Below are 27,256 nucleotides of genomic sequence, written 5' to 3'. Positions count from 1 at the left end.
CCGACTCCTCTGTTTCCGTGCGTGGCAGCTCTAGAGGAAGAGTCTTGGTGGTTCCAAACTCCTACCACGGTTAATGATGGAGGCCACTGTGTTCTTAGGGGCCTTCAATGCTTCAGACATTTTTGGTACCCTTCCCAGGATCTGTGCCTTGACAGAATCCCTGTCTGGGAGCTCTCTGGACAATTCCTTCGACCTCATGGCTTGGTTTTTTGCTCTGGTATGCACTTTGTCAACTGTGGGACCATATGTAGACAGGTGTGTGTCTTTCCAAATCATGTCCAATCAATTGAATTTACCTACAGGTGGACTCCAATCAAGTAGTTGAAACATCTCGGTATGATCAATGGAAACAGGATGCCCTGAGCTAATTTCAGTCTCTGTCAATATTTATTTCCTGTTTTTATTTGTAGGGGCTAAATTTGCAAAACATTTATAAAAACCTGTTTTCAGCTTTGTCATTGGGGGTTTTGTGTGTAGACTGATGAGATTTCTTGAAAAAAGTTATTCAATTTTAGAACAAGGCTGTAGCGTAACAAAATGTGAAAAAGTTCAAGGGGTCTGAATACTTTTTCTCTAATGCACAGTATATATATATACTGTAACATTTTCTATGAATCCCATATGCACGATGCACTATACAGCATTATACATTACTCATAAACACACTATGATAGGTCAATAATGCAGTATAAGCACATAGTTACTAAGACACAAAGACTCATTAAGTCTCTTAAATTAGTATACCAATACTCCTAATGCCTTATAGAAGTATAAACATAATGACTTATAATATACTAGCAACATAGTGCTTCTATAATTGCTGGTCACTTTTCTTTTCCTCCAAGGATCATACAGCATTATAATGACCGCCAGTGTGATGCATTTTTATAAATTTTTTGTCAATGTGCAGCACATCATCTTTCTCCTTATGCGTGTGTTATAGCATACTTATTAGCCAGTATAACAGGGGTACTCAACTACTATTTGAGAAGGTCCAGTCACACAACTTTCCGAGGTGACAAAGGTCCAGATGGATATTGTAATATATCGGCGTACAGTAACAAACCCCAACCTCACAACCCCATGACACCCCAAACTGTTCACAGCTACCCTCTTGTTGGTGGAGAGAACATTTTGCAGTTTTCAATCAAATTTTTCTGCAATTCTACAGATTTTGCCATGTCTTATGTGTGTTCATATGATACTGTACCTGAGTGATTCAACTAAATGCCGGGCTTTGGGGGATTCGAGGCCCCTGGTCACTTAATCTGACCATAACAACTACAAGATGTAGATAGCTGGTTGGCCTAATACCTATCTAGATGACTTGGGCTAGTAGTTGATCAACTGGATATTTCTGACAGGTTAGAAATAGCTCTGTCAGGGAATGACATAAGAGGAAAACTGCCCGTGGCACTACCATATTTTAAAAGTGTACATTTGTTGATTCTACTATTGCAGCTACCAACAGCAGTAAGTTGAAAGCCTGACTGAGTTCCTAAAAGATCTTGGGACCCGCGGCCCGTATAGGTGTGGTCCGTATTCTGGTGTGGATCTGGACCGCCGGTCCCAGTTTATTATGGCTTTCACGAGTAAAGTCATCTTTGACTGCTTTAGGTAAATTGTTAAATGCCTCATAATAAAGTGATTGTCGAACTTTTTTCTCAGTAAAGTGGAAACTTTCTGCACATATTCATGATGACATCACACAAAGATGTTTCATTCTGTCTCACTCAACTTTATTCAAACAGTTACATAACTACAACACAACGCTACCATACCCATTGCAACACAACGCCTACACAAAACAACACTACACTACATAACAACACTACATAACACAACGCTACGATACCCTATCGCAACACTAACGCTACACAAAACAACACTACAATACACTACACTACACTACGCAAACACAAATTGCCTGAAAGTCATACAATTGGCAATTTGGCCCCTCCTGCAACTGTATTAACACAAATAGTCAAAAACAGAAAAAGGCAAAGCCCTGTGCCACAAAATCTATAAATACATATTTTAAAAATATGGGTTTTAGCTGATGCTTTTCTCAAGCGACCTAAATTTTTTTATAATATGGGAATCAAACCCACAACACATTCATGCTCCTACCAACTGAGTGTGTGTGTGTGTGTGTGTGTGTGTGTGTGTGTGTGTGTGTGTGTGTGTGTGTGTGTGTGTGTGTGTGTGTGTGTGTGTGTGTGTTTTGTGTGTGTGTTAGAGGTTTGTACCGATTATGATTGTTCAACCCGGTACCGATTAATCGGCGATTATTTTTGTTATTTTGTTGTAATAATGACAATTACAACAATACTGAATGAACACTTATTTTAACTTTTAATATAACACATCAATAAAATCAATTTAGCCTCAAATAAATAATGAAACATGTTCAATTTGGTTTAAATAATGCAAAACAAAGTGTTGGAGAAGAAAGTAAAAGTGCAATATGTGCCATGTAAGAAAGCTAATGTTTAGTGCCTTGCTCAGAACATGGGAACATATGAAAGCGCTAGTGGTTCCTTTTTAACATGAGTCTTCAATATTCCCAGGTAAGAAGTTTTAGGTTGTAGTTATTATAGGAATTATAGGACTATTTCTCTCTATACGATTTGTATTTCATATACCTTTGACTATTGGATGTTCTTATAAGCACTTTAGTATTGCCAGTGTAACAGTATAGCTTCCGTCCCTCTCCTCGCTCCTACCTGGGCTCAAACCAGGAACACAATCGACAACAGCCACCCTCGAAGCAGCTGTTACCCATGCAGAGCAAGGAAACAACTACTCAAGTCTCAGAGCGAAAGTGACGTTTGAAACGCTATTAGCGTGCACCCGGATAACTAGCTAGCCATTTCACATCGGTTACACCAGCCTAATCTTGGGAGTTGATAGGCTTGAAGGGGTGGAAACGTTCCAACAGGAATCTGTTCCGAAATGTAAAGTAGGTTGCCAACCAACAACGCATACAAAGTAGCAACGCATACAAACCTAGCTAACTAGCTGCCGAATAGGCAAGTCAACTCACCACGTAGCTTATTCTTAATGTTTGTCCATAGGCAAACAGACATGTGAGGACAGACATTTTTCGAATAAACGTGATGAGTGAAAAACGCAATGAAATAGATCACTCCCTACCCGGTATCTTATTCTGCCGCTTATACAACTTTGTGTGCGTTGTTTTTTGGAAACCTTGTTATTACGAAGTTTTTGGAATAGATTCCTGTTGAACGTTCCACAAATTATACCCACCCAGGTTGAAGTCATAAACAGCGCAATGCTTGAAGCACAGCGAAGTGCTGTTTGAATGAATGCTTACGAGCATGCTGCTGCCTACCACCGCTCAGTCAGACTGCTCTATCAAATCGTAGACTTAATTATAATATAATAAACACACAGAAATACGAGCCTTAGGTCATTAATATGGTCGAATCCGGAAACTATCATCTCGAAAACAAAAGTTTTTTTCTTTCAGTGACATACGGAACCGTTCTGTATTTTATCTAACTGGGTGGCTAAGTCTAAATATTCCTGTTAGGCATTGATGTTTATGGTTAGGTACATTGGCGCAACGCGACAGTACTTTTTTCGCAAATGCTCTTGTTAAATCAACACCCGTTTGTCGAAGTAGGCTGTGATTCAATGAAAATTAACAGGCACCGATCGATTATATGCAACGCAGGACACGTTAGATAAACTAGTAATATCATCAACCATGTGTAGTTAACTAGTGATTATGTTAAGATTGATAGTTTTTATAAGTCTAATGCTAGCTAGCAACTTACCTTTGCTTCTTGCTGCCCTCGCGTTACAGGTAGTCAGCCTGTTAATCCTTGTGGAGTGCAATGTCAAGGCAGGTGGTTAGAGCGTTGAACTGGTAACCTGAAGGTTGCAAAAACGAATCCCCTGAACAAGGCAGTTAACCCCGCTTTCTAGGCCGTCATTGTAAATAAGAATGTGTTCTTAATCTGACTGGCCTAGTTAAATAAAATTGTTATTTAAAAAAAAATTAATCGGCAAATCGGTGGCCAAAAATACCGATTACCGATTGTTATGAAAACTGAACTCGGCCCTAATTAATCGGCCATTCTGATTAATCGGTCGCCTCTAGTGTGTGTGTGTGTGTGTGTGAGAGAGAAGGAGTTTGTAATGTACTAAATAGTGTGTAACTGTCTTCATGCAGGGCTCTCTCATTGGTGAGAACACAGCAGGTTGTCACAGCAACCCTGGGAGAAGATGCAGTCTTAACCTGTGAGCTCATGACACCCAAAGACGTGCGGCAAGTCACCTGGCAAAAAGTGACAACTGGGGCGAATGAAAATGTGGCCACTTACAGCAAACGCGGTTCCAATGTCAACCCACCTTTTCAAGGGAAAGTGGAGTTTGAAGACGAGGGACTGCAGAACTGTTCTATCGTCATCAGAGGAGTGTCAAGAGGAGACGAGTCCTGCTACAAGTGTCTGTTTAACACCTTTCCAGAAGGACCTATCAGTGGAAGGACCTGCCTCCATGTAAATGGTAAAATCTGATAACATAATGTACTGTAAATGATTGACCCAGAACAACTTCCTCAGAACTTCAGGCAGCCATTTTATCAGATCATACTTCCAATGTCTTGAAACCATTTATCAAAATGGAATCATTTACTAAATCATGTAAATTGAATCATTGTGATCTCACTGTGAACTGTGTCTGTTGTCCTATAGAGCTGTATGGACCCTCACTCCTCATCACACAAACCAACAACAGTCACACCACTCTGTCCTGTTCTGCTACTGGACGACCTGTTCCTATAGTGACCTGGGACAACATAGAAATTCTAGAAAATTCCACAATGATCAATGTCACCCATCTCAATGGTACTGTCACTGTCACCATAACTTCCACGCTGGCAGCATTCAGTCTACCTGACAAAGACACCAGGGTTGGCTGTGTGGTGTCACTGTTCTCTGGAGGTGTCACCAAGAACGTTTCCATGGTTATTCCAGCTAGAACTCAAGCTTCATTTCCTGGTGAGAAATGGTTCAGTACATGTCTACAGTAACAACCAACATGCTGGTGTCATTCTGAAGTACTGTCTCTGTATGTTCTGTGCTAGGTGTACCTGAGGTCACTGATGGTGACAGGATCAGTGGTCAGTCATTAATATAATGACCACAACTAATCTCTGACACCTTATCTGTGAATTGTACCATTCTCATCTTGTCATCTTTCACAGTTAAGCCAACAGGGATTGTTGCAGTGATGGGTTCACTGTGTTTCATTTCTGTGTGCTGTGGAGCTGCTGTGGTACTGTGGTGCAAACTGATAAATACAATGAGAAGGTAAGTTTTACTGTTCAGATGACGAAGATAAAATACAGTATTCATTTGACATTGAATTTGTCAAACTTACAAAATAAATCTTTACCCCAAATCCACAGCCTTGACAGGAAGTCAGGAGAACAGGAAGAACCATCAACACTCAACCTCCCTCAACATGATGGCTGAAATCTAGAAGTCTAATCTAACAGTAAGACACATAATGTAATTAACAGTAGGGTTTATGGTTTCTAGTAAACAGTGTTTGTTCTTACTGTAGGTAAGAAATAGATTAGAAAACACTGAATTGTTTTTCAGCATCATATGTCCTCCCCTGGAGAATATGTAACTGTAAATACCCACAAAGCTGTTATATCGGTACACTATTACAACATATGATTTGACTCTTATCAGTATCATTGATGTTAATGTCTTTCAGGACCACAACAATATCCAGTACATTCTAAATGTATTAGTACAACCTTATTTGAACATCCTGGTAGAGTGCTGGTCATGGTGACTGCATACATGCAAATGAGTTGCATTTGTTGCTTTGCTCCATTGTTGTTCCAGTATGTTATTTGTATTTTTAGGGATCCCCATTAGCTGCTTCTCTTCCTGGGGTCCAAACATATTAAAGTACTTACATTACATATAAAACAAAATATAAAACAGTACATCAAATAACATTATTACACTACTACATCTCTACAATACAACATGTTTAATACCACCATACAGCAATATCACAATGTATGCGTATGCATGTGTCTGTACCTTTGTGTGTCTCTTCACAGTCCCCGTTGTTCCATAAGGTGTATTTTTACCTGCTTTTTAAATCTGATTCTATTGCTTGTATCAGTTACCTGATGTGGAATAGAGTTATATGTAGTCATGGCTCTATGTAGTACTGTGCACCTCCCATAGTCTGTTTTGGACTTGGGGACTGTGAAGAGACCTCTGATGGCATGTCTATTGGGGTATGCATGGGTGTCTGAGCTGTGTGCAAGTATTTTAAACAGACAGCTTGGTACAATTCAGCTTGTCAGCACCTCTTACAAAAACAAGTATTGATGAAGTCAATTTCTCCTCCACTTTGAGCCATGAGAGATTTACTTGCATGTCATTAATGTTAGCTCTCTGTGTATTTTTAAGGGCCAGCTGTGCTGCCCTGTTCTGAGCCAACTACAATTGTGGCTCCTGACCACACTACTGAACAGTAGTCTAGGTGTGACAAAACTAGGGCCTGTAGGACCTGCCTTGTTGATAGTGCTGTTAAGAAGGCAGAGCAGCGCTTTGCGCAACAATAATTTTTTTACCTCTTCCAAACTGACTTTACAGAATTCAAAAGCACTATTCTTGTCTTTCATAATTTGGTCAGATATACTTGGATGTGTAGTGTCAGTGTTTGCTGCTGGCATGTCACACCTAAGTTTTCTTGTCTTGCCAATGAAAAAGTCATTCAAGTAGTTGGCAATATCAGCTGGTTTTGGGATGAATGAGCCATCTGATTATTCAATGAATGATGGAGCTGAGTTTGCCTTTTTTCCCAATATTTCATTTAAGGTGCTCCAAAGCTTTTTACTGTGATTCTTTATATCATTTATTTTTGTTTCATAGTGTAGTTTTATTTTGTTTAGTCCTGATTTCTTCATTTGCAAAACGTTTGCCAATCAGTTGGGCTGCCAGACCTTTTGCCTCATCCCTCTCACCCATACCATTTTTAAATTCCTCAGCAATCCACAGGGATTTAACAGTTTTTACAGTCATTTTCTTAATGGGTGCATGCTAATTAGTAACTGGAATAAGCAATTTCATAAATGTGTCAAGTGCAGTGTCTGGTTGCTCCTCATTACACATCAAAGACCAGCAAATATTATTTACCTCATCAACATATGACTCACAACAAAACTTCTTGTATGACGTCTTATACACTATTTTAGGCTCATCCTTTGGAACTTTTCTAAAATGGATTAAATGAAAGTGTAATGATCACTTTAATTGTACTGTATTTTAAACTCTCTGGTCAGTTCTGTTTGTTTTAGACCATAGCTGTCAACACTTGACAGTTTTAACTTTTCTATCTTATAAAACTGTTAGAGGGTTATGAGAACAGAGTGACTACCATACTGTCTCACACACATCTGTGTGGGTTAAAGACCGTTTCTATCCATAGGCATTGTGGGTACTGAATAGTGGACTGAATGGCTGACACACATAGGCCTGCTGTTTATTTTATACTTAAATACAGTCTGTATGTAAATATGTTTTGTAGTTGGTTAATGATGAAACATGATATATCCACACTAGACTTTTGTGTGGTTTTCATAATTCTTCACTTTTTATAAATCAAATGCTGTAAGATACACAATGTTGTAATGTACTTTGTTGCGTGTGTTTTTGTTTTCTACTTTTATAAATAAAATGTTTAAACAATGTTGTAATGTACGTTGTGACATCGCTTGTTATACAATGTGTCATAAATCTATGGAGACAGATATCTTCCAAAACGTTGATCGTCGTATCGTAAGGATCGTAAGAAAATCCATTCTAAATTGTTAGGATTGTAAGAACAGCCATACATGAAACATAAACGTGAACTTTCATCTGTGAACATACAAACAACATGTTACGATTACGGACTAACATTTTAGGCTTGTACAAATCTTGTTGCAATTCTGATGTACAATAATACCTTTCAGAATTTTGGTAGTTTCATCTCACCAACAAAAAAAGTGTACACCAAACGGCCTGTGAGGAGTGCTACCCGAACAAGCGCAACACAGCATAAAAAAAATAAAAAAGGAAGTCAGGGAAACCGGAAAGAGGTATCCTGCACGTTTTCAAATTAAAAGTCTCCATTCTCTATTACTCCTCAGTTGAGTTTACTTCACATGTAGGTAGCTAATGTAATGGATTTGTTTGCCAACGCAAGTCTAGATAGCACTAGTTGTATTATGCCGACAACAGCGAAGATACAGTCTGTTAGGTGTATCTCTACAGCATGGACATATCCAGGAATAAGGAATCATAACCAGTAGTATCTACCAGGAATAAGGAATCACCTATCTCCAAAAACATAAATTATCTACCTTAATCATAACCAGTAGTATCTACCAGGAATAAGGAATCATAACCAGTAGTATCTACCAGGAATAAGGAATCATAACCAGTAGTATCTACCAGGAATAAGGAATCACAACCAGTAGTATCTACCAGGAATAAGGAATCACAACCAGTAGTATCTACCAGGAATAAGGAATCATAACCAGTAGTATCTACCAGGAATAGTGAATCATAATAACCTGTAGTATCTACCAGGATTTATGAATCATAACCAGTAGTATCTACCAGGAATAAGGAATCATAACCAGTAGTATCTACCAGGAATTAGGAATCATAACCAGTAGTATCTACCAGGAATAAGGAATCATCAACCAGTAGTATCTACCAGGAATTAGGAATCATAACCAGTAGTATATACCAGGAATAAGGTATCATAACCAGTAGTATCTACCAGGAATTAGGAATCACAACCAGTAGTATCTACCAGGAATAAGGAATCACAACCAGTAGTATCTACCAGGAATTAGGAATCACAACCAGTAGTATCTACCAGGAATAAGGAATCATAACCAGTAGTATCTACCAGGAATTAGGAATCATAACCAGTAGTATCTACCAGGAATAAGGAATCACAACCAGTAGTATCTACCAGGAATAAGGAATCATAACCAGTAGTATCTACCAGGAATAAGGAATCATAACCAGTAGTATCTACCAGGAATAAGGAATCATAACCAGTAGTATCTACCAGGAATAAGGAATCATAACCAGTAGTATCTACCAGGAATAAGGAATCATAACCAGTAGTATCTACCAGGAATAAGGAATCACAACCAGTAGTATCTACCAGGAATAAGGAATCACAACCAGTAGTATCTACCAGGAATAAGGAATCACAACCAGTAGTATCTACCAGGAATAATTAAACAGAATAAAAATAGATGTTTCGTGAATCTATGAATTATTTATGACCACTGGAGTCTTTGCCACTCAAAATATTATTTTAATCTTTTGAAATGTATTTCATCACTCAATCTTGACACAGCATATTTTGTAGGAGCGGTTAATATGGATGTAAAATAATTTGCCATGATTTATATGAATCGGATCATGAACATATGGACTTTGAAAAGAACAAGGGAGAGGTTAAGCGTAGGCTAAGTCTGGCATAAGCTTATTCCAGCACTTTACAAAAACTCTGTTGCAGTGGTCTTAGGTAGTCTCCATGTAGGCTATTCTCTCCATCACAACACTGCTGCCCAGTTGAAGAGCTTGTGATCTCCTTCAGAAAACCACCCCTCAGTCTCAGATGATGCCCTTCTGGAGGCATGCAGTTATAGTCATTATACCCTAATGAAGGCCTCTTTGCCTACTAGCCAAATAAAGTGCAGAGCGTGCATAATGCATGCTACTCAACATTCCATCATATTTTAACATTTCATTCATTCTTCATTCAGGTCAGTCAGTCAGTAGTATGTCATCTATTCAGTCATTTGTCTGAGTTGCAATATGAACTAAATCCACGAGAATAGAACAGTTATCTATTTTTTTATTGAAATCCATGTGTGTATCAAAATTCTCAAAATTCTCAAGTTCATTAGCCTATCACTTTAATAATTCAATGTTTAATATAGGCCTATTTCCCCCCCCCCCCCAAAAAAAAAGCCTTCAACTTGTAGGCATTGCAATTTAGAGTATCATTTTGGGTACTGGTGTCTTGCGGAATCATTTCAGAACTCTTTTTGTGTTTTGTATCTGTATTTATTATAGGGCTCCCCTTAAAGATACCCTAGATCACAGGCCTCTAAACAAATGTTTAACAAAATAGTTGAAGAAGCATGCAGTGGCTGATAGGGAAAACAGATCTTGCAATAAGAATAGGCTGTAGATAGTCTTGACCACTTGGCTATTTCGCTCAGGACACGTTATAGCCAAGACTCAATCAATATTTAGTTTTTTCTCATATATTGATATGGATATAGCCTCTGTGTGATGGGGTTGTACAACACAAATGGCTATAACAAGCCTCCATACAGAGTGGAATTCACAAATGCAACAGTCAAAAGGCCAACAGTCCGTGCTCCCAAATACTGGAAAAGGTGTGATTCATTAGGTTACATGATCACCACAGTAGCCCCATGCGGTTTTTTGTTTTTATTGTGGCCATTAAATAACACACAACAACATGGCATATTTAGATGTCGTAATAGGCCTAGCCTATTCACATTTACTTTCTATTTTGCAGCTCAGGCAGTTATTCCAGACAAGGCTCTTCTATGTCTTTATAGTACCATTCTATAACGTTCTAATGTGCTCCGTTGGCATTCTAACGTGCTCCGTTGGCCTCTCCTAAAAAGCGATCCTTAGCTCTTGGAGTCCTACGCAAGAAAAGCTAGACTATAACAGCTTGCTGGTCATCATTTTTTTGTTTGTATTTCATATAGCAATAGACTATTCGAAGACGGACGCAAGTTCTTTTTTCTGAATGTTAGATACAGCAGAAGAGCGAACGTGCGATGGCGGTACCCTATGGCAGTTATTTATTCAAACCCATAACCATTCAATCTTCATGAAGAGAAGTGAAAGCCTTCTTCTTCATCTAATTCTAGTCCTTTATTAATCAAGGATGTCATTAGAATGATGACGATATGGACAACGGAACTTATTTCATTTAACTGTTGAAAGGAAGAAAGAATGAAGCAACAATCGAGAAAGAGAGGAGGCAGGCTAATAACATTAAGGGAAATATTTTAAATTTTCCTTTATTTAACTAGGCAAGACAGTTAAGAACAAATTCTTATTTACAATGACGGCCTATCCCGGCCAACGCTGGGCCAATTGTGCGCCGCCCCATGGGACTCCCAATCACAGCCGGATGTGATACAGCCTGGATTCGACCAGGGAATGTAGTGACACCTCTTGCACTGAGATGCAGTTCCTTAGACCGCTGCGCCACTCGGAAACATGGCCTGACTAATAACTAAGGGCAGGACACTGTGGCAGGTAAAGACTGGCAGACAGGTCCTACTATATGGTCCAACAGGTCTCCAGAAACTGACTATCAGAGGCTGTTGTGGCTACCAGCAGGGTATCTGTACTAGGGGCAGACTTGTCAGAGGAAACAGTCTCTGGGTCTGACACAGTCTGAGACTGGAAGGAGGGAGCGCTCTGGGCTCCATTGGCAGGAGCTGGCTTGATCCCTAGAGCAGGGCCAGGTAGTAGCTCTATGACAGCGTAAAGGGCTCCGGCTCTGGTGGAGACTCCCCAACCGGACCAGGCAGGGACCTCCAGACGAGGGGAAAACTCGGTCTCAGGGTCAGGAGCCAGATCTGCAGTAATGGCTCCATATAATACTGGACGCTTACACTTTTTCTGGATTTGGGGACTATGAAAAAACCCTGGGTAGCATGTCTGGTGGAGTAAGCGTGTGTGTCAGAGCTGTGTGTAAGTTGACTATGCAAACAATTAGAATTTTCAACACATGAATGTTTCTTCTAAAACATTGAATGTTAGCTAGAGACTGGTATTCAGGCTAGTCCATTTCCCCTTGACACATGAATATCTTGCATGTCCTTCTCACACACACTTAGTTGTGTATGCTGGCTACACATGTATAATATACAGTACTTACAAATCAAATCTGCTTGCTGTGTAGAGCATAGTTCAGACGCCACCCTAATCTTTGATTACACACTCAATTTGCTGGGCCAATCAAACGGCTGTAGGGAGAGACTTACAGCTACATCTTTGAGCTAGCATGGTACTGACACACACAATGGAAAACCTTCATATAGGTTAAGTTAATCTCACCATTACATTCACTTAGCTATGCATGATGATACATAATGTTATTACCTCCAACCTTGCAACGGTGTTTTCCTGATACTGTTCTGTGTTTACTTTCACTTTCACTGGAGGAGGAGTTGTAGAAAGACTAGCAACTGTCCTTATATCTATGGGAGGAGCTCACAACACAAAGCCACATTCAACATTGGCCAACAAGGTTGCAGAACAGAGCTTGTTATTTTTTAAACTATCCAATGTACTAAGTTACCATCCTCTTTCAAATAATGCTTTGCCACACATCATCCAGAGGTCCATCACCTAGCCTCACCTAGCCACACATTGCTGCCATGGCTCATGTTAACAGTTACCTTTCTATTCTACTGCTATTCTTCACTGAGGGTGAGTTACATCAGTTTTCATATGAAGTACTTGATAAGTCTGTAGGTCTAAAATGTAAGTTATACAGTATAATACATTTCAGAGTTGTGTTTCATTATGAGATGTAGATAACTACACTAAATGTATAGGTGCATTATACATCAGTTGTAACTGCATATAGTCCTTAAAGGAATACATTTAATTCAATGAAAAGTATTATATTTTAAACATTATTGAAGCTGGTGTCTTTTTATTGAAGAAGGTGTCTTTTTTACTGGTGAATGGCCGGTCCAGTCACCATCAGTATACAAACATCAGCATCTTCCTGTTCTATACTGTAAAACATGCAACTTAGAAAAGTCCATGGAGCTTAAATATCCGAGTTGCCTGGACATTTGAATTGGGAGATTTTTGGATCTCCATATTTCTGATCAATTTGAGTTGAAAAAAAATCTGAGTTTGCTGAACCTCTCAGTTTAAAATACTGTGTTGGCTCAAAATACATGTGTCTTATTAACATATTTCCCAATGTACCTCTCTGCAAGATGTATTTTACTTTATTTTTGTAAATGTACTTGTCAGGGACCAGTTTACAGTTTAAATATATATTTCAGTAGATGACGTGATGCATTACATCAGCTATAGCAAAAACGTGGATTTGTTGTCAGGACAGAAAAAAAACACTGTCCAGTCAGTTAATTGGATAACAGCTGAAACTGGAAAGGAGTCAAGGGGGACTGGACTCTAAGTACAACATTAATATACTTGTCTCAAACTGAGACAATACTTGATTGAACTTGAACCCAACTTGTCTAGCTAAGATGGAACAACATTTTGCCAACTTGGATTAGTTACTAAAAGATCTTGTGTTGGGCCAACTTGATTTTTATTTATTTTTTACAGTGTAGTTGTAAGAGGTTGATTTTACTCTATTTAAAGGTGCAATGTGCAGAAATCGTTCCGCTATTTCCTGGTTGCAAAAATTCTAGTAGTTCGCCTAATTTCAGTTTATGTGACAAAACCATCCATGCTTAGTGTAGAGAATCGTTGTACCATCTAAAACACAGTGAAATATATTTTCCATAACCCCAAAATATTGTACTTTCAGCTGCAAAAACAGGAAGCATAGACATAGCTCACATAAAACAGATCTACCAATCAATCAATCAATCAATCAATCAATCAATCAATCAATCAATCAATCAATCAATCAATTCAAATCAATCAATCAATCAATCAAATGTATTTATAAAGCCCTTCTTACATCAGCTGACGTCACAAAGTGCTGTACAGAAACCCAGCCTAAAACCCCAAACAGCAAGCAATGCAGGAGCCCCTTCATTCATAACTTCCTCCTACTGTACCTAGACTAGATTATAGACTAGTTCTGTACTCCCCCTTCTGACCATTCTGAATACGACACCACTATAACTTATACACACTGAATGCACAAATTATTAAGAACACCTTCCTAATATTGAGTTGAAGCCCCCCCTCAAAACAGCCTACATTTTTGGGGGGCATTGACTCTACAAGGTGAAAACGTTCCACAGGGATGCTGGCTTATGTTAACTCCAATGCTTCCCACAGTTGTGTCAATTTGGCTGGATGTCCTTTGGGTGGTGGACCATTCTTGATAACACGGGAAACTGTTGAGCAGGAAAATCCCAGCAGTGTTGCAGTTCTTGACACAAACTGATGAACCTGACACCTACTACCATACCCCGTTCAAAGGCACTTACATCTTTTGTCTTGCCCATTCACCCTCAGAATGGCACATATACACAATCCATGTCTCAATTGTCTCAACGCTTAAAACTCCTTTAACCTGTCTCCTCCCCTTCATCTAAACTGATTGAAGGGGATTTAACTAGTGACATTAATCAGGGATCACAGCTTTCACCTGGATTCACCTGGTCAGTCTATGTCATGGCAAGAGCAGGTTTTCCTAATGTTTTGTACAATCAGTGTATGTTGTATCCTAAGGATTGATAGAATTGTGAGTTTACTATGATTTAATCAGTGAACAAACTAAGAGGATTGATCTATAGTCATAGTTCCTTATATTCACTGATGTCCACACATTCTGTAGTTGTTACTTTAATAATTCAACACATGAACCCATACAGCAGTCAGTTACTAACCCATACTGCAGTCAGTAACTAACCCATACTGCTGTCAGTTACTAACCCATACTGCAGTCAGTTACTAATCCATACTGCAGTCAGTTACTAACCCATACTGCAGTCAGTAACTAACCCATACTGCAGTCAGTTACTAACCCATACTGCAGTCAGTTACTAACCCATACTGCAGTCAGTTACTAACCCATACTGCAGTCAGTTACTAACCCATACTGCTGTCAGTTACTAACCCATACTGCAGTCAGTTACTAACCCATACTGCTGTCAGTTACTAACCCATACTGCAGTCAGTTACTTACCCATACTGCAGTCAGTTACTAATCCATACTGCTGTCAGTTACCAACCCATACTGCAGTCAGTTACTAACCCATACTTCTGTCAGTTACTAACCCATACTGCAGTCAGTTACTAACCGATACTGCAGTCAGTTACTTACCCATACTGCAGTCAGTTACTAACCCATACTGCAGTCAGTTACTAACCCATACTGCAGTCAGTTACTAACCCATACTGCAGTCAGTTACTTACCCATACTGCAGTCAGTAACTAACCCATACGGCAGTCAGTTACTAACCCATACTGAAGTCAGTTACTAACCCATACTGCTGTCAGTTACTAATCCATACTGCAGTCAGTTACTAACCCATACTGCAGTCAGTTACTAACCCATACTGCTGTCAGTTACTAACCCATACTGCAGTCAGTTACTTACCCATACTGCAGTCAGTTACTAATCCATACTGCTGTCAGTTACCAACCCATACTGCAGTCAGTTACTAACCCATACTTCTGTCAGTTACTAACCCATACTGCAGTCAGTTACTAACCGATACTGCAGTCAGTTACTTACCCATACTGCAGTCAGTTACTAACCCATACTGCAGTCAGTTACTAACCCATACTGCAGTCAGTTACTAACCCATACTGCAGTCAGTTACTAACCCATACTGCTGTCAGTTACTAACCCATACTGCTGTCAGTTACTAACCCATACTGCTGTCAGTTACTAACCTATACTGCAGTCAGTTACTAACCCATACTGCTGTCAGTTACTAACCCATACTGCTGTCAGTTACTAACCCATACTGCTGTCAGTTACTAACCCATACTGCAGTCAGTTACTAACCCATACTGCTGTCAGTTACTAACCCATACTGCAGTCAGTTACTAACCCATACTGCAGTCCGTTTAAAAGCCCCTTCATTCATAACTTCCTCCTACTGTATCTAGACTACATTATAGACTAGTTCTGTACTCCCCATTTCTGAGGACTATACCACTATATATTGTATACAGGGAATCAGGAAAGTATTCAGACTCAATTTTTTCCACATTTTGTTACGTTACAGCCTTATTCTAACATTGAGGAGTGAAAAATCTATTAAATCAATCTACACACAATACCGCATAACAACAAATCATAAAACAGGTTTTCAGAATTGTTTGCAAATGTATAAAAATAAATAAAATTGACATATTACATTTATATACTATAGTACTTTGTTGAAGTACCTTTAGCAGCGATTACAGCCTTGAGTCTTCTTGGGTATGATGCTATAAGCTTGGCTCACCTGTATTTGGGGAGTTTCTCCCATTCTTCTCTGCAGATCCTCTCAAGCTCTGTCAGGCTGGATGGGGAGCGTCGCTGCACAGCTGTTTTCAGGTCTCTCCAGAGATGTTAGATCGTGTTCAAGTCCGGGCTCTGGCTGGGCCACTCAAGGACATTCAGAGACTTGTCCCGAAGCTTGTCCTGCATTGTCTTGGCTGTGTGCTTAGGGTCGTTGTCCTGTTGGAAGGTGAACCTTCACCCAGTCTGAGGTCCTGAGCACTTTGGAGCAGGTTTTCATCAAGGATCTCTCTGTGCTGTGCTCCGTTCATCTTTCCCTCGATCCTGACTAATCTCCCAGTCCATGCCACTGAAAAACATCCCCACAGCATGATGCTACTACCACCATGCTTCACCGTAGGGATGGTGCCAGGTTTCCTCTAGATGTGACGCTTGGCATTCAGGCCAAAAAGTTTAATCTTGTTTTCATCAGACCAGAGAATCTTGTTTCTCATGATCTATGAGTCCTTTAGGTGCCTTTCGGCAAACTCCAAGCGAGCTGTCATGTGCCTTTTACTAAAGAGTGGCTTCTGTCTGGCCACTCTACCATAAAGGCCCGTCTGGCCACTCTACCATAAAGGCCTCATTGGTGGAGTGCTGCAGAGATGGTTGTCCTTCTGGAAGGTTCTCCCATCTCCACAGAGGAACTCTGGAGCTCTGTCAGATGAACATAGGGTTCTTGGTCACCTCCCTGACCAAGGCCCTTCTCCCCCGACTCCTCTGTTTGGCCGTGCGGGCAGCTCTAGGAAGAGTCTTGGTGGTTCCAAACTCCTACCATTTAAGAATGATGGAGGCCACTGTGTTCTTGGGGGCCTTCAATGCTTCAGACATTTTTTGGTACCCTTCCCAGGATCTGTGCCTTGACAGAATCCTGTCTCGGAGCTCTACGGACAATTCCTTCGACCTCATGGCTTGGTTTTTGCTCTGGTATGCACTGTCAACTGTGGGACCGTATGTAGACAGGTGTGTGTCTTTCCAAATCATGTCCAATCAATTGAATTTACCACAGGTGGACTCCAATCAAGTAGTTGAAACATCTCAAGGATGATCAATGGAAACAGGATGCACCTGAGCTTAATTTCGAGTCTCTGTCAATATTTATTTCTGTTTTTTATTTGTAATAAATTTGCAAACATTTATAAAAACCTGTTTTCGCTTTGTCATTAGGGGGTTTTGTGTGTAGACTGATGAGATTTCTTGAAAAAGTTATTCAATTTTAGAACAAGGCTGTAGCGTAACAAAATGTGAAAAAGTTCAAGGGGTCTGAATACTTTCCTAATGCACAGTATATACTGTATATACTGTAACATTTTCTATGAATCCCATATGCATGATGCACTATACAGCATTATACATGTACTCATAATGCACTATGATAGGTCAATAATGCAGTATAAGCATAGTTATAGACACAAAGACTCATTAAGTCTCTTAATTCAGTATACCAATACTCCTAATGCATTATAAGTATAAACATAATGACTTATAATATACAGCAACATAGTGCTTCATAATTGCTGGTCACTTTTTCCTCAAGGATCATACAGCATTATAATGACCGTCAGTGTGATGCATTTTTATAAATTTTTTGTCAATGTGCAGCACATCATCTTTCTCATGGTGTGTTATAGCATACTTATTAGCCAGTATAACAGGGGTACTCAACTACTATTTGAGAAGGTCCAGTCACACAACTTTCCGAGGTGACAAAGGTCCAGATGGATATTGTAATATATCGGCATAGTAACAAACCCCAACCTCACAACCCATGACACCCCAAACTGTTCACAGCCCTCTTGTTGGTGGAGAGAACATTTTGCAGTTTTTAATCAAATTTTCTGCAATTCTACACATTTTGCCATGTCTTATGTGTGTTCATATGATACTGTACCTGAGTGATTCAACTAAATGCCGGGCCCTTGGGGGTCGAGGCCCCTGGTCACTTAATCTGACCATAACAACTACAAGATGTAGATAGCTGGTTGGCCTAACTTACCTATCTAGATGACTTGGGCTAGTAGTTGATCAACTGGATATTTCTGACAGGTTAGAAATAGCTCTGTCAGGGAATGACATAAGAGGAAAACTGCCCGTGCACTACCATATTTTAAAAGTGTACCTTGTTGATTCTACTATTGCAGCTACCAACAGCAGTAAGTTGAAAGCCTGACTGAGTTCCTAAAAAGATCTTGGGACCCGCGGCCCGTATTAATAGGTGGGTCCGTATTCTAGGTGTGGATCTGGACCGCGGTCCGCCAGTTTATTATGGCTTCACTATAAAGTCATCTTTGACTGCTTTAGGTAAATTGTTAAATGCCTCATAATAAAGTGATTGTCGGCTTTCAGTAAAGTGGAACTTTCTGCACATTTCATGATGACATCACACAAAGATGTTTCATTCTGTCTCACTCAACTTTATTCAAACAGTTACATAACACAACACAACGCTACCATACCCATTGCAACACAACGCTACACAAAACAACACTACACTACATAACAACACTACATAACACAACGCTACGATACCCATCGCAACACAACGCTACACAAAACAACACTACAATACACTACACTACACTACGCAACACAAATTGCCTGAAAGTCATACAATTGGCAATTTGGCCCTCCTGCACATTGTATTAACATAAATAGTCAAAAACAGAAAAAGGCAAAGCCCTGTGCCACAAAATCTATAAATACATATTTTAAAAATATGGGTTTTAGCTGATGCTTTTCTCCAAGCGACCTAAATTTTTTTATAATATGGGAATCAAACCCACAACACACCATGCTCTACCAACTGAGTGTGTGTGTGTGTGTGTGTGTGTGTGTGTGTGTGTGTGTGTGTGTGTGTGTGTGTGTGTGTGTGTGTGTGTGTGTGTGTGTGTGTGTGTGTGTGTGTGTTAGAGGTTTACCGATTATGATTGTTCAACCCCGGTACCGATTAATCGGCCGATTATTTTTGTTATTTTGTTGTAATAATGACAATTACAACAATACTGAATGAACACTTATTTTAACTTAATATAATATATCAATAAAATCAATTTAGCCTCAAATAAATAATGAAACATGTTCAATTTGGTTTAAATAATGCAAAACAAAGTGTTGGAGAAGAAAGTAAAAGTGCAATATGTGCCATGTAAGAAAGCTAATGTTTAAGTGCCTTGCTCAGAACATGGGAACATATGAAAGCTAGTGGTTCCTTTTAACATGAGTCTTCAATATTCCCAGGTAAGAAGTTTTAGGTTGTAGTTATTATAGGAATTATAGGACTATTTCTCTCTATACGATTTGTATTTCATATACCTTTGACTATTGGATGTTCTTATAAGCACTTTAGTATTGCCAGTGTAACAGTATAGCTTCCGTCCCTCTCCTCGCTCCTACCTGGGCTCAAACCAGGAACACATCGACAACAGCCACCCTCGAAGCAGCGTTACCCATGCAGAGCAAGGGAAACAACTACTCCAAGTCTCAGAGCGAGTGACGTTTGAAACGCTATTAGCGTGCACCCGGATAACTAGCTAGCCATTTCACATCGGTTACACCAGCCTAATCTTGGGAGTTGATAGGCTTGAAGGGGTGGAACGTTCCAACAGGAATCTGTTCCAAAAAATGTAAAGTAAAAGGTTGCCAACCAACAACGCATACAAAGTAGCAACGCATACAAACCTAGCTAACTAGCTGCCGAATAGGCATCAACTCACCACGTAGCTTATTCTTAATGTTTGTCCATAGGCAAACAGACATGTGAGGACAGACATTTTTCGGAATAAACGTGATGAGTGAAAAACGCAATGAAATAGATCACTCCCTACCCGGTATCTTATTCTGCCGCTATACAACTTTGTGTGCGTTGTTTTTTGGAAACCTTGTTATTTACGAAGTTTTTGGAATAGATTCCTGTTGGAACGTTCCACAAATTATACCCACCCAGGTTGAAGTCATAAACAGCGCAATGCTTGAAGCACAGCGAAGTGCTGTTTGAATGAATGCTTACGAGCATGCTGCTGCCTACCACCGCTCAGTCAGACTGCTCTATCAAATCGTAGACTTAATTATAATATAATAAACACACAGAAATACGAGCCTTAGGTCATTAATATGGTCGAATCCGGAAACTATCATCTCGAAAACAAAAGTTTTTTTCTTTCAGTGACATACGGAACCGTTCTGTATTTTATCTAACGGGTGGCTAAGTCTAAATATTCCTGTTAGGCATTGATGTTTATGGTTAGGTACATTGGTGCAACGACAGTACTTTTTTCGCAAATGCTCTTGTTAAATCAACACCCGTTTGTCGAAGTAGGCTGTGATTCAATGAAAATTAACAGGCACCGCATCGATTATATGCAACGCAGGACACGTTAGATAAACTAGTAATATCATCAACCATGTGTAGTTAACTAGTGATTATGTTAAGATTGATAGTTTTTTATAAGTCTAATGCTAGCTAGCAACTTACCTTTGCTTCTTGCTGCCCTCGCGTTACAGGTAGTCAGCCTGTTAATCCTTGTGGAGTGCAATGTAAGGCAGGTGGTTAGAGCGTTGAACTGGTAACCGAAGGTTGCAAAAACGAATCCCCCCTGAACAAGGCAGTTAACCCCCGTTTCTAGGCCGTCATTGTAAATAAGAATGTGTTCTTAATCTGACTGGCCTAGTTAAATAAAATTGTTATTTAAAAAAAAAAAATTAATCGGCAAATCGGTGGCCAAAAATACCGATTACCGATTGTTATGAAAACTTGAACTCGGCCCTAATTAATCGGCCATTCTGATTAATCGGTCGACCTCTAGTGTGTGTGTGTGTGTGTGTGAGAGAGAAGGAGTTTGTAATGTACTAAATAGTGTGTAACTGTCTTCATGCAGGGTTCTCTCAGTTGGTGAGAACACAGCAGGTTGTCACAGCAACCCTGGGAGAAGATGCAGTCTTAACCTGTGAGCTCATGACACCCAAAAACGTGCGGCAAGTCACCTGGCAAAAAGTGACAACTGGGGCGAATGAAAATGTGGCCACTTACAGCAAACGCGGTTCCAATGTCAACCTACGTTTTCAAGGGAAAGTGGAGTTTGAAGACGAGGGACTGCAGAACTGTTCTATCGTCATCAGAGGAGTGTCAAGAGGAGACGAGTCCTGCTACAAGTGTCTGTTTAACACCTTTCCAGAAGGACCTATCAGTGGAAGGACCTGCCTCCATGTAAATGGTAAAATCTGATAACTTAATGTACTGTAAATGATTGACCCAGAACAACTTCCTCAGAACTTCAGGCATCCATTTTATCAGATCATACATCCAATGTCTTGAAACCATTTATCAAAATGGAATAATTTACTAAATCATGTAAATTGAATCATTGTGGTCTCACTGTGAACTGTGTTTGTTGTTTTCCTATAGAGCTGTATGGACCCTCACTCCTCATCACACAAACCAACAACAGTCACACCACTCTGTCCTGTTCTGCTACGGGACGACCTGCTCCTATAGTGACCTGGGACAACACAGAAATTCTAGAAAATTCCACAAGGGCCAATGTCACCCATCTCAATGGAACTGTCACTGTCACCATAACTTCCACGCTGGTAGCATTCAGTCTACCTGACAAAGACACCAGGGTTGGCTGTGTGGTGTCACTGTTCTCTGGAGGTGTCACCAAGAACGTTTCCATGGTTATTCCAGCTAGAACTCAAGCTTCATTTCCTGGTGAGAAATGGTTCAGTACATGTCTACAGTAACAACCAACATGCTGGTGTCATTCTGAAGTACTGTCTCTGTATGTTCTGTGCTAGGTGTACCTGAGGTCACTGATGGTGACAGGATCAGTGGTCAGTCATTAATATAATGACCACAACTAATCTCTGACATCCTTATCTGTGAATTGTACCATTCTCATCTTGTCATCTTTCACAGTTAAGCCAACAGGGATTGGTGCAGTGATGGGTTCACTGTGTTTCATTGCTGTGTGCTGTGGAGCTGCTGTGGTACTGTGGTTCAAACTGAGAAATACAATGAGAAGGTAAGTTTTACTGTTCAGATGACAAAGATAAAATACAGTATTCATTTGACATTGATTGTCAAACTTACGAAAGAAATCTTTATCCCAAATCCTACAGGAAGTCAGGAGAACAGGAAGAACCATCAACACTCAACCTTCAACATGATGACCCTGAAATCTAGAAGTCTAATCTAACAGTAAGACACATAATGTAATTAACAGTAGGGTTTATGGTTTCTAGTAAACAGTGTTTGTTCTTACTGTAAGTAAGAAATAGAGTAGAAAACACTGAATTGTTTTTCAGCATCATATGTCCTCCCTGGAGAATATGTAACTGTAAATACCCACAAAGTAGTTATATCAGTACACTATTACAACAGATGATTTGACTCTTATCAGTATCATTGATGTTAATGTATTTCAGGACCACAACAATCTCCAGTACATTCTAAATGTATTAGTACAACCTTATTTGAACATCCTGGTAGAGTGCTGGTCATGGTGACTGAATACATGGAAATGAGTTGCATTTGTTGCATTGCTGCATTGTTGTTCCAGTATGTTATTTGTATTTTGTATTTATTAGGGAACCCCATTAGCTGCTACTCTTCCTGGGGTCCAAACATATGAAAGTACTTACATTATATTTAAAACAAAATATAAAACAGTACATCATATAACATTATTACACTACTACATCTCTACAATACAACATGTTTAATACCACCATACAGCAATATCACAATGTATGCGTATGCATGTGTCTGTACCTTTGTGTGTCTCTTCACAGTCCCCGTTGTTCCATAAGGTGTAATTCTCCATCCAGATTGTCAGACCCTGGTGGCTTGTCACTGTTGATAGACAACAATAATTCTTTTACCTCTTCCAAACTGACTTTACAGAATGCAAAAGCACTATTCTTGTCTTTCATAATTTGGTCAGATATACTTGGATGTGTAGTATCAGTGTTTGCTGCTGGCATGTCACACCTAAGTTTTCTTATCTTGCCAATGAAAAAGTCATTAAAGTAGATGGCAATATCAGCTGGTTTTGAGATGAATGAGCCATCTGATTGATTCAATGAATGATGGAGCTGAGTTTGCCTTTTTTCCCAATATTTCATTTAAGGTGCTCCAAAGCTTTTTACTGTGATTCTTTATATCATTTATTTTTGTTTCATAGTGTAGTTTTATTTTGTTTAGTCGTGATTTCTTCATTTGCAAAACGTTTGCTAATCAGTTGGGCTGCCAGACCTTTTGCCTCATCCCTCTCACCCATACCATTTTTAAATTCCTCAGCATCCACAGGGATTTAACAGTTTTTACAGTCATTTTCTTAATGGGTGCATGCTAATTAGTAACTGGAATAAGCAATTTCATAAATGTGTCAAGTGCAGTGTCTGGTTGCTCCTCATTACACATCAAAGACCAGCAAATATTATTTACCTCATCAACATATGACTCACAACAAAACTTCTTGTATGACGTCTTATACACTATTTTAGGCTCATCCTTTGGAACTTTTCTAAAATGGATTAAATGAAAGTGTAATGATCACTTTAATTGTACTGTATTTTAAACTCTCTGGTCAGTTCTGTTTGTTTTAGACCATAGCTGTCAACACTTGACAGTTTTAACTTTTCTATCTTATAAAACTGTTAGAGGGTTATGAGAACAGAGTGACTACCATACTGTCTCACACACATCTGTGTGGGTTAAAGACCGTTTCTATCCATAGGCATTGTGGGTACTGAATAGTGGACTGAATGGCTGACACACATAGGCCTGCTGTTTATTTTATACTTAAATACAGTCTGTATGTAAATATGTTTTGTAGTTGGTTAATGATGAAACATGATATATCCACACTAGACTTTTGTGTGGTTTTCATAATTCTTCACTTTTTATAAATCAAATGCTGTAAGATACACAATGTTGTAATGTACTTTGTTGCGTGTGTTTTTGTTTTCTACTTTTATAAATAAAATGTTTAAACAATGTTGTAATGTACGTTGTGACATCGCTTGTTATACAATGTGTCATAAATCTATGGAGACAGATATCTTCCAAAACGTTGATCGTACGTATCGTAAGGATCGTAAGAAAATCCATTCTAAATTGTTAGGATTGTAAGAACAGCCATACATGAAACATAAACGTGAACTTTCATCTGTGAACATACAAACAACATGTTACGATTACGGACTAACATTTTAGGCTTGTACAAATCTTGTTGCAATTCTGATGTACAATAATACCTTTCAGAATTTTGGTAGTTTCATCTCACCAACAAAAAAAGTGTACACCAAACGGCCTGTGAGGAGTGCTACCCGAACAAGCGCAACACAGCATAAAAAAAATAAAAAAGGAAGTCAGGGAAACCGGAAAGAGGTATCCTGCACGTTTTCAAATTAAAAGTCTCCATTCTCTATTACTCCTCAGTTGAGTTTACTTCACATGTAGGTAGCTAATGTAATGGATTTGTTTGCCAACGCAAGTCTAGATAGCACTAGTTGTATTATGCCGACAACAGCGAAGATACAGTCTGTTAGGTGTATCTCTACAGCATGGACATATCCAGGAATAAGGAATCATAACCAGTAGTATCTACCAGGAATAAGGAATCATAATAACCTGTAGTATCTACCAGGATTTATGAATCATAACCAGTAGTATCTACCAGGAATAAGGAATCATAACCAGTAGTATCTACCAGGAATTAGGAATCATAACCAGTAGTATCTACCAGGAATAAGGAATCATAACCAGTAGTATCTACCAGGAATTAAGAATCATAACCAGTAGTATCTACCAGGAATTAGGAATCATAACCAGTAGTATCTACCAGGAATAAGGAATCATAACCAGTAGTATCTACCAGGAATAAGGAATCACAACCAGTAGTATCTACCAGGAATAAGGAATCATAACCAGTAGTATCTACCAGGAATAAGGAATCATAACCAGTAGTATCTACCAGGAATTAGGAATCATAACCAGTAGTATCTACCAGGAATTAGGAATCATAACCAGTAGTATCTACCAGGAATAAGGAATCATAACCAGTAGTATCTACCAGGAATAAGGAATCATAACCAGTAGTATCTACCAGGAATAAGGTATCATAACCAGTAGTATCTACCAGGAATAAGGAATCACAACCAGTAGTATCTACCAGGAATAAGGAATCACAACCAGTAGTATCTACCAGGAATAAGGAATCATAACCAGTAGTATCTACCAGGAATAAGGAATCATAACCAGTAGTATCTACCAGGAATAATTAAACAGAATAAAAATAGATGTTTCGTGAATCTATGAATTATTTATGACCACTGGAGTCTTTGCCACTCAAAATATTATTTTAATCTTTTGAAATGTATTTCATCACTCAGTCTTGACACAGCATATTTTGTAGGAGCGGTTAATATGAATGTAAAATAATTTGACATGATTTATATGAATCGGATCATGAACATATGGACTTTGAAAAGAACAAGGGAGAGGTTAAGCGTAGGCTAAGTCTGGCATAAGCTTATTCCAACACTTTACAAAAACTCTGTTGCAGTGGTCTTAGGTAGTCTCCATGTAGGCTATTCTCTCCATCACAACACTGCTGCCCAGTTGAAGAGCTTGTGATCTCCTTCAGAAAACCACCCCTCAGTCTCAGATGATGCCCTTCTGGAGGCATGCAGTTATAGTCATTATACCCTAATGAAGGCCTCTTTGCCTACTAGCCAAATAAAGTGCAGAGCGTGCATAATGCATGCTACTCAACATTCCATCATATTTTAACATTTCATTCATTCTTCATTCAGGTCAGTCAGTCAGTATGTCATCTATTCAGTCATTTGTCTGAGTTGCAATATGAACTAAATCCACGAGAATAGAACAGTTATCTATTTTTTTATTGAAATCCATGTGTGTATCAAAATTCTCAAAATTCTCAAGTTCATTAGCCTATCACTTTAATAATTCAATGTTTAATATAGGCCTATTTCCCCCCCCAAAAAAGAAAGCCTTCAACTTGTAGGCATTGCAATTTAGAGTATCATTTTGGGTACTGGTGTCTTGCGGAATCATTTCAGAACTCTTTTTGTGTTTTGTATCTGTATTTATTATAGGGCTCCCCTTAAAGATACCCTAGATCACAGGCCTCGAAATAAATGTTTAACAAAATAGTTGAAGAAGCATGCAGTGGCTGATAGGGAAAACAGATCTTGCAATAAGAATAGGCTGTAGATAGTCTTGACCACTTGGCTATTTCGCTCAGGACACGTTATAGCCAAGACTCAATCAATATTTATTTTTTCTCATATATTGATATGGATATAGCCTCTGTGTGATGGGGTTGTACAACACAAATGGCTATAACAAGCCTCCATACAGAGTGGAATTCACAAATGCAACAGTCAAAAGGCCAACAGTCCGTGCTCCCAAATACTGTAAAAGGGGTGATTCATTAGGTTACATGATCACCACAGTAGCCCCATGCGGTTTTTTGTTTTTATTGTGGCCATTAAATAACACACAACACCATGGCATATTTAGATGTCGTAATAGGCCTAGCCTATTCACATTTACTTTCTATTTTGCAGCTCAGGCAGTTATTCCAGACAAGGCTCTTCTATGTCTTTATAGTACCATTCTATAACGTTCTAATGTGCTCCGTTGGCATTCTAACGTGCTCCGTTGGCCTCTCCTAAAAAGCGATCCTTAGCTCTTGGAGTCCTACGCAAGAAAAGCTAGACTATAACAGCTTGCTGGTCATCATTTTTTTTGTTTGTATTTCATATAGCAATAGACTATTCGAAGACGGATGCAAGTTCTTTTTTTCTGAATGTTAGATACAGCAGAAGAGCGAACGTGCGATGGCGGTACCCTATGGCAGTTATTTATTCAAACCCATAACCATTCAATCTTCATGAAGAGAAGTGAAAGCCTTCTTCTGCATCTAAT

At 39.2% G+C, this 27,256-nt stretch overlaps 2 protein-coding genes and 1 long non-coding RNA gene across 3 annotated transcripts; all 3 read left to right on the top strand.

The window, feature by feature from the left end:
• The first annotated feature begins 4,217 nt into the window (after window positions 1-4,217).
• Window positions 4,218-5,602, top strand: LOC123739519 (OX-2 membrane glycoprotein-like). The gene is made up of 4 exons (XM_045713849.1): window positions 4,218-4,536; window positions 4,725-5,030; window positions 5,237-5,342; window positions 5,599-5,602. Exons 1-4 carry the CDS (start codon window positions 4,278-4,280, stop codon window positions 5,600-5,602), a joined length of 675 nt encoding a protein of 224 aa, XP_045569805.1. The 5' UTR covers window positions 4,218-4,277.
• A 327-nt stretch (window positions 5,603-5,929) lies between these two features.
• On the top strand, window positions 5,930-24,297 carry LOC123739518 (uncharacterized). The gene is made up of 2 exons (XR_006767730.1): window positions 5,930-6,133; window positions 23,107-24,297. It is a non-coding gene; the product is annotated as an uncharacterized lncRNA (long non-coding RNA).
• On the top strand, window positions 12,447-24,297 carry LOC106595274 (OX-2 membrane glycoprotein). Its single transcript, XM_045713848.1, has 5 exons — window positions 12,447-12,569; window positions 21,174-21,509; window positions 21,701-22,006; window positions 22,214-22,319; window positions 22,417-24,297. The coding sequence occupies exons 1-5, from the start codon at window positions 12,518-12,520 to the stop codon at window positions 22,478-22,480; spliced, it is 864 nt and encodes a 287-aa protein (XP_045569804.1). The 5' UTR covers window positions 12,447-12,517; the 3' UTR covers window positions 22,481-24,297.
• Window positions 24,298-27,256: the final 2,959 nt, after the last annotated feature.

The sequence above is a fragment of the Salmo salar genome, unplaced genomic scaffold (assembly GCF_905237065.1).
Source record: "Salmo salar unplaced genomic scaffold, Ssal_v3.1, whole genome shotgun sequence".
In the NCBI taxonomy this organism is placed as follows: domain Eukaryota; kingdom Metazoa; phylum Chordata; class Actinopteri; order Salmoniformes; family Salmonidae; genus Salmo; species Salmo salar.
The sequence above is the reverse complement of the archived record's forward strand: the minus strand, read 5'-3'. Positions and strand labels throughout refer to the sequence as shown.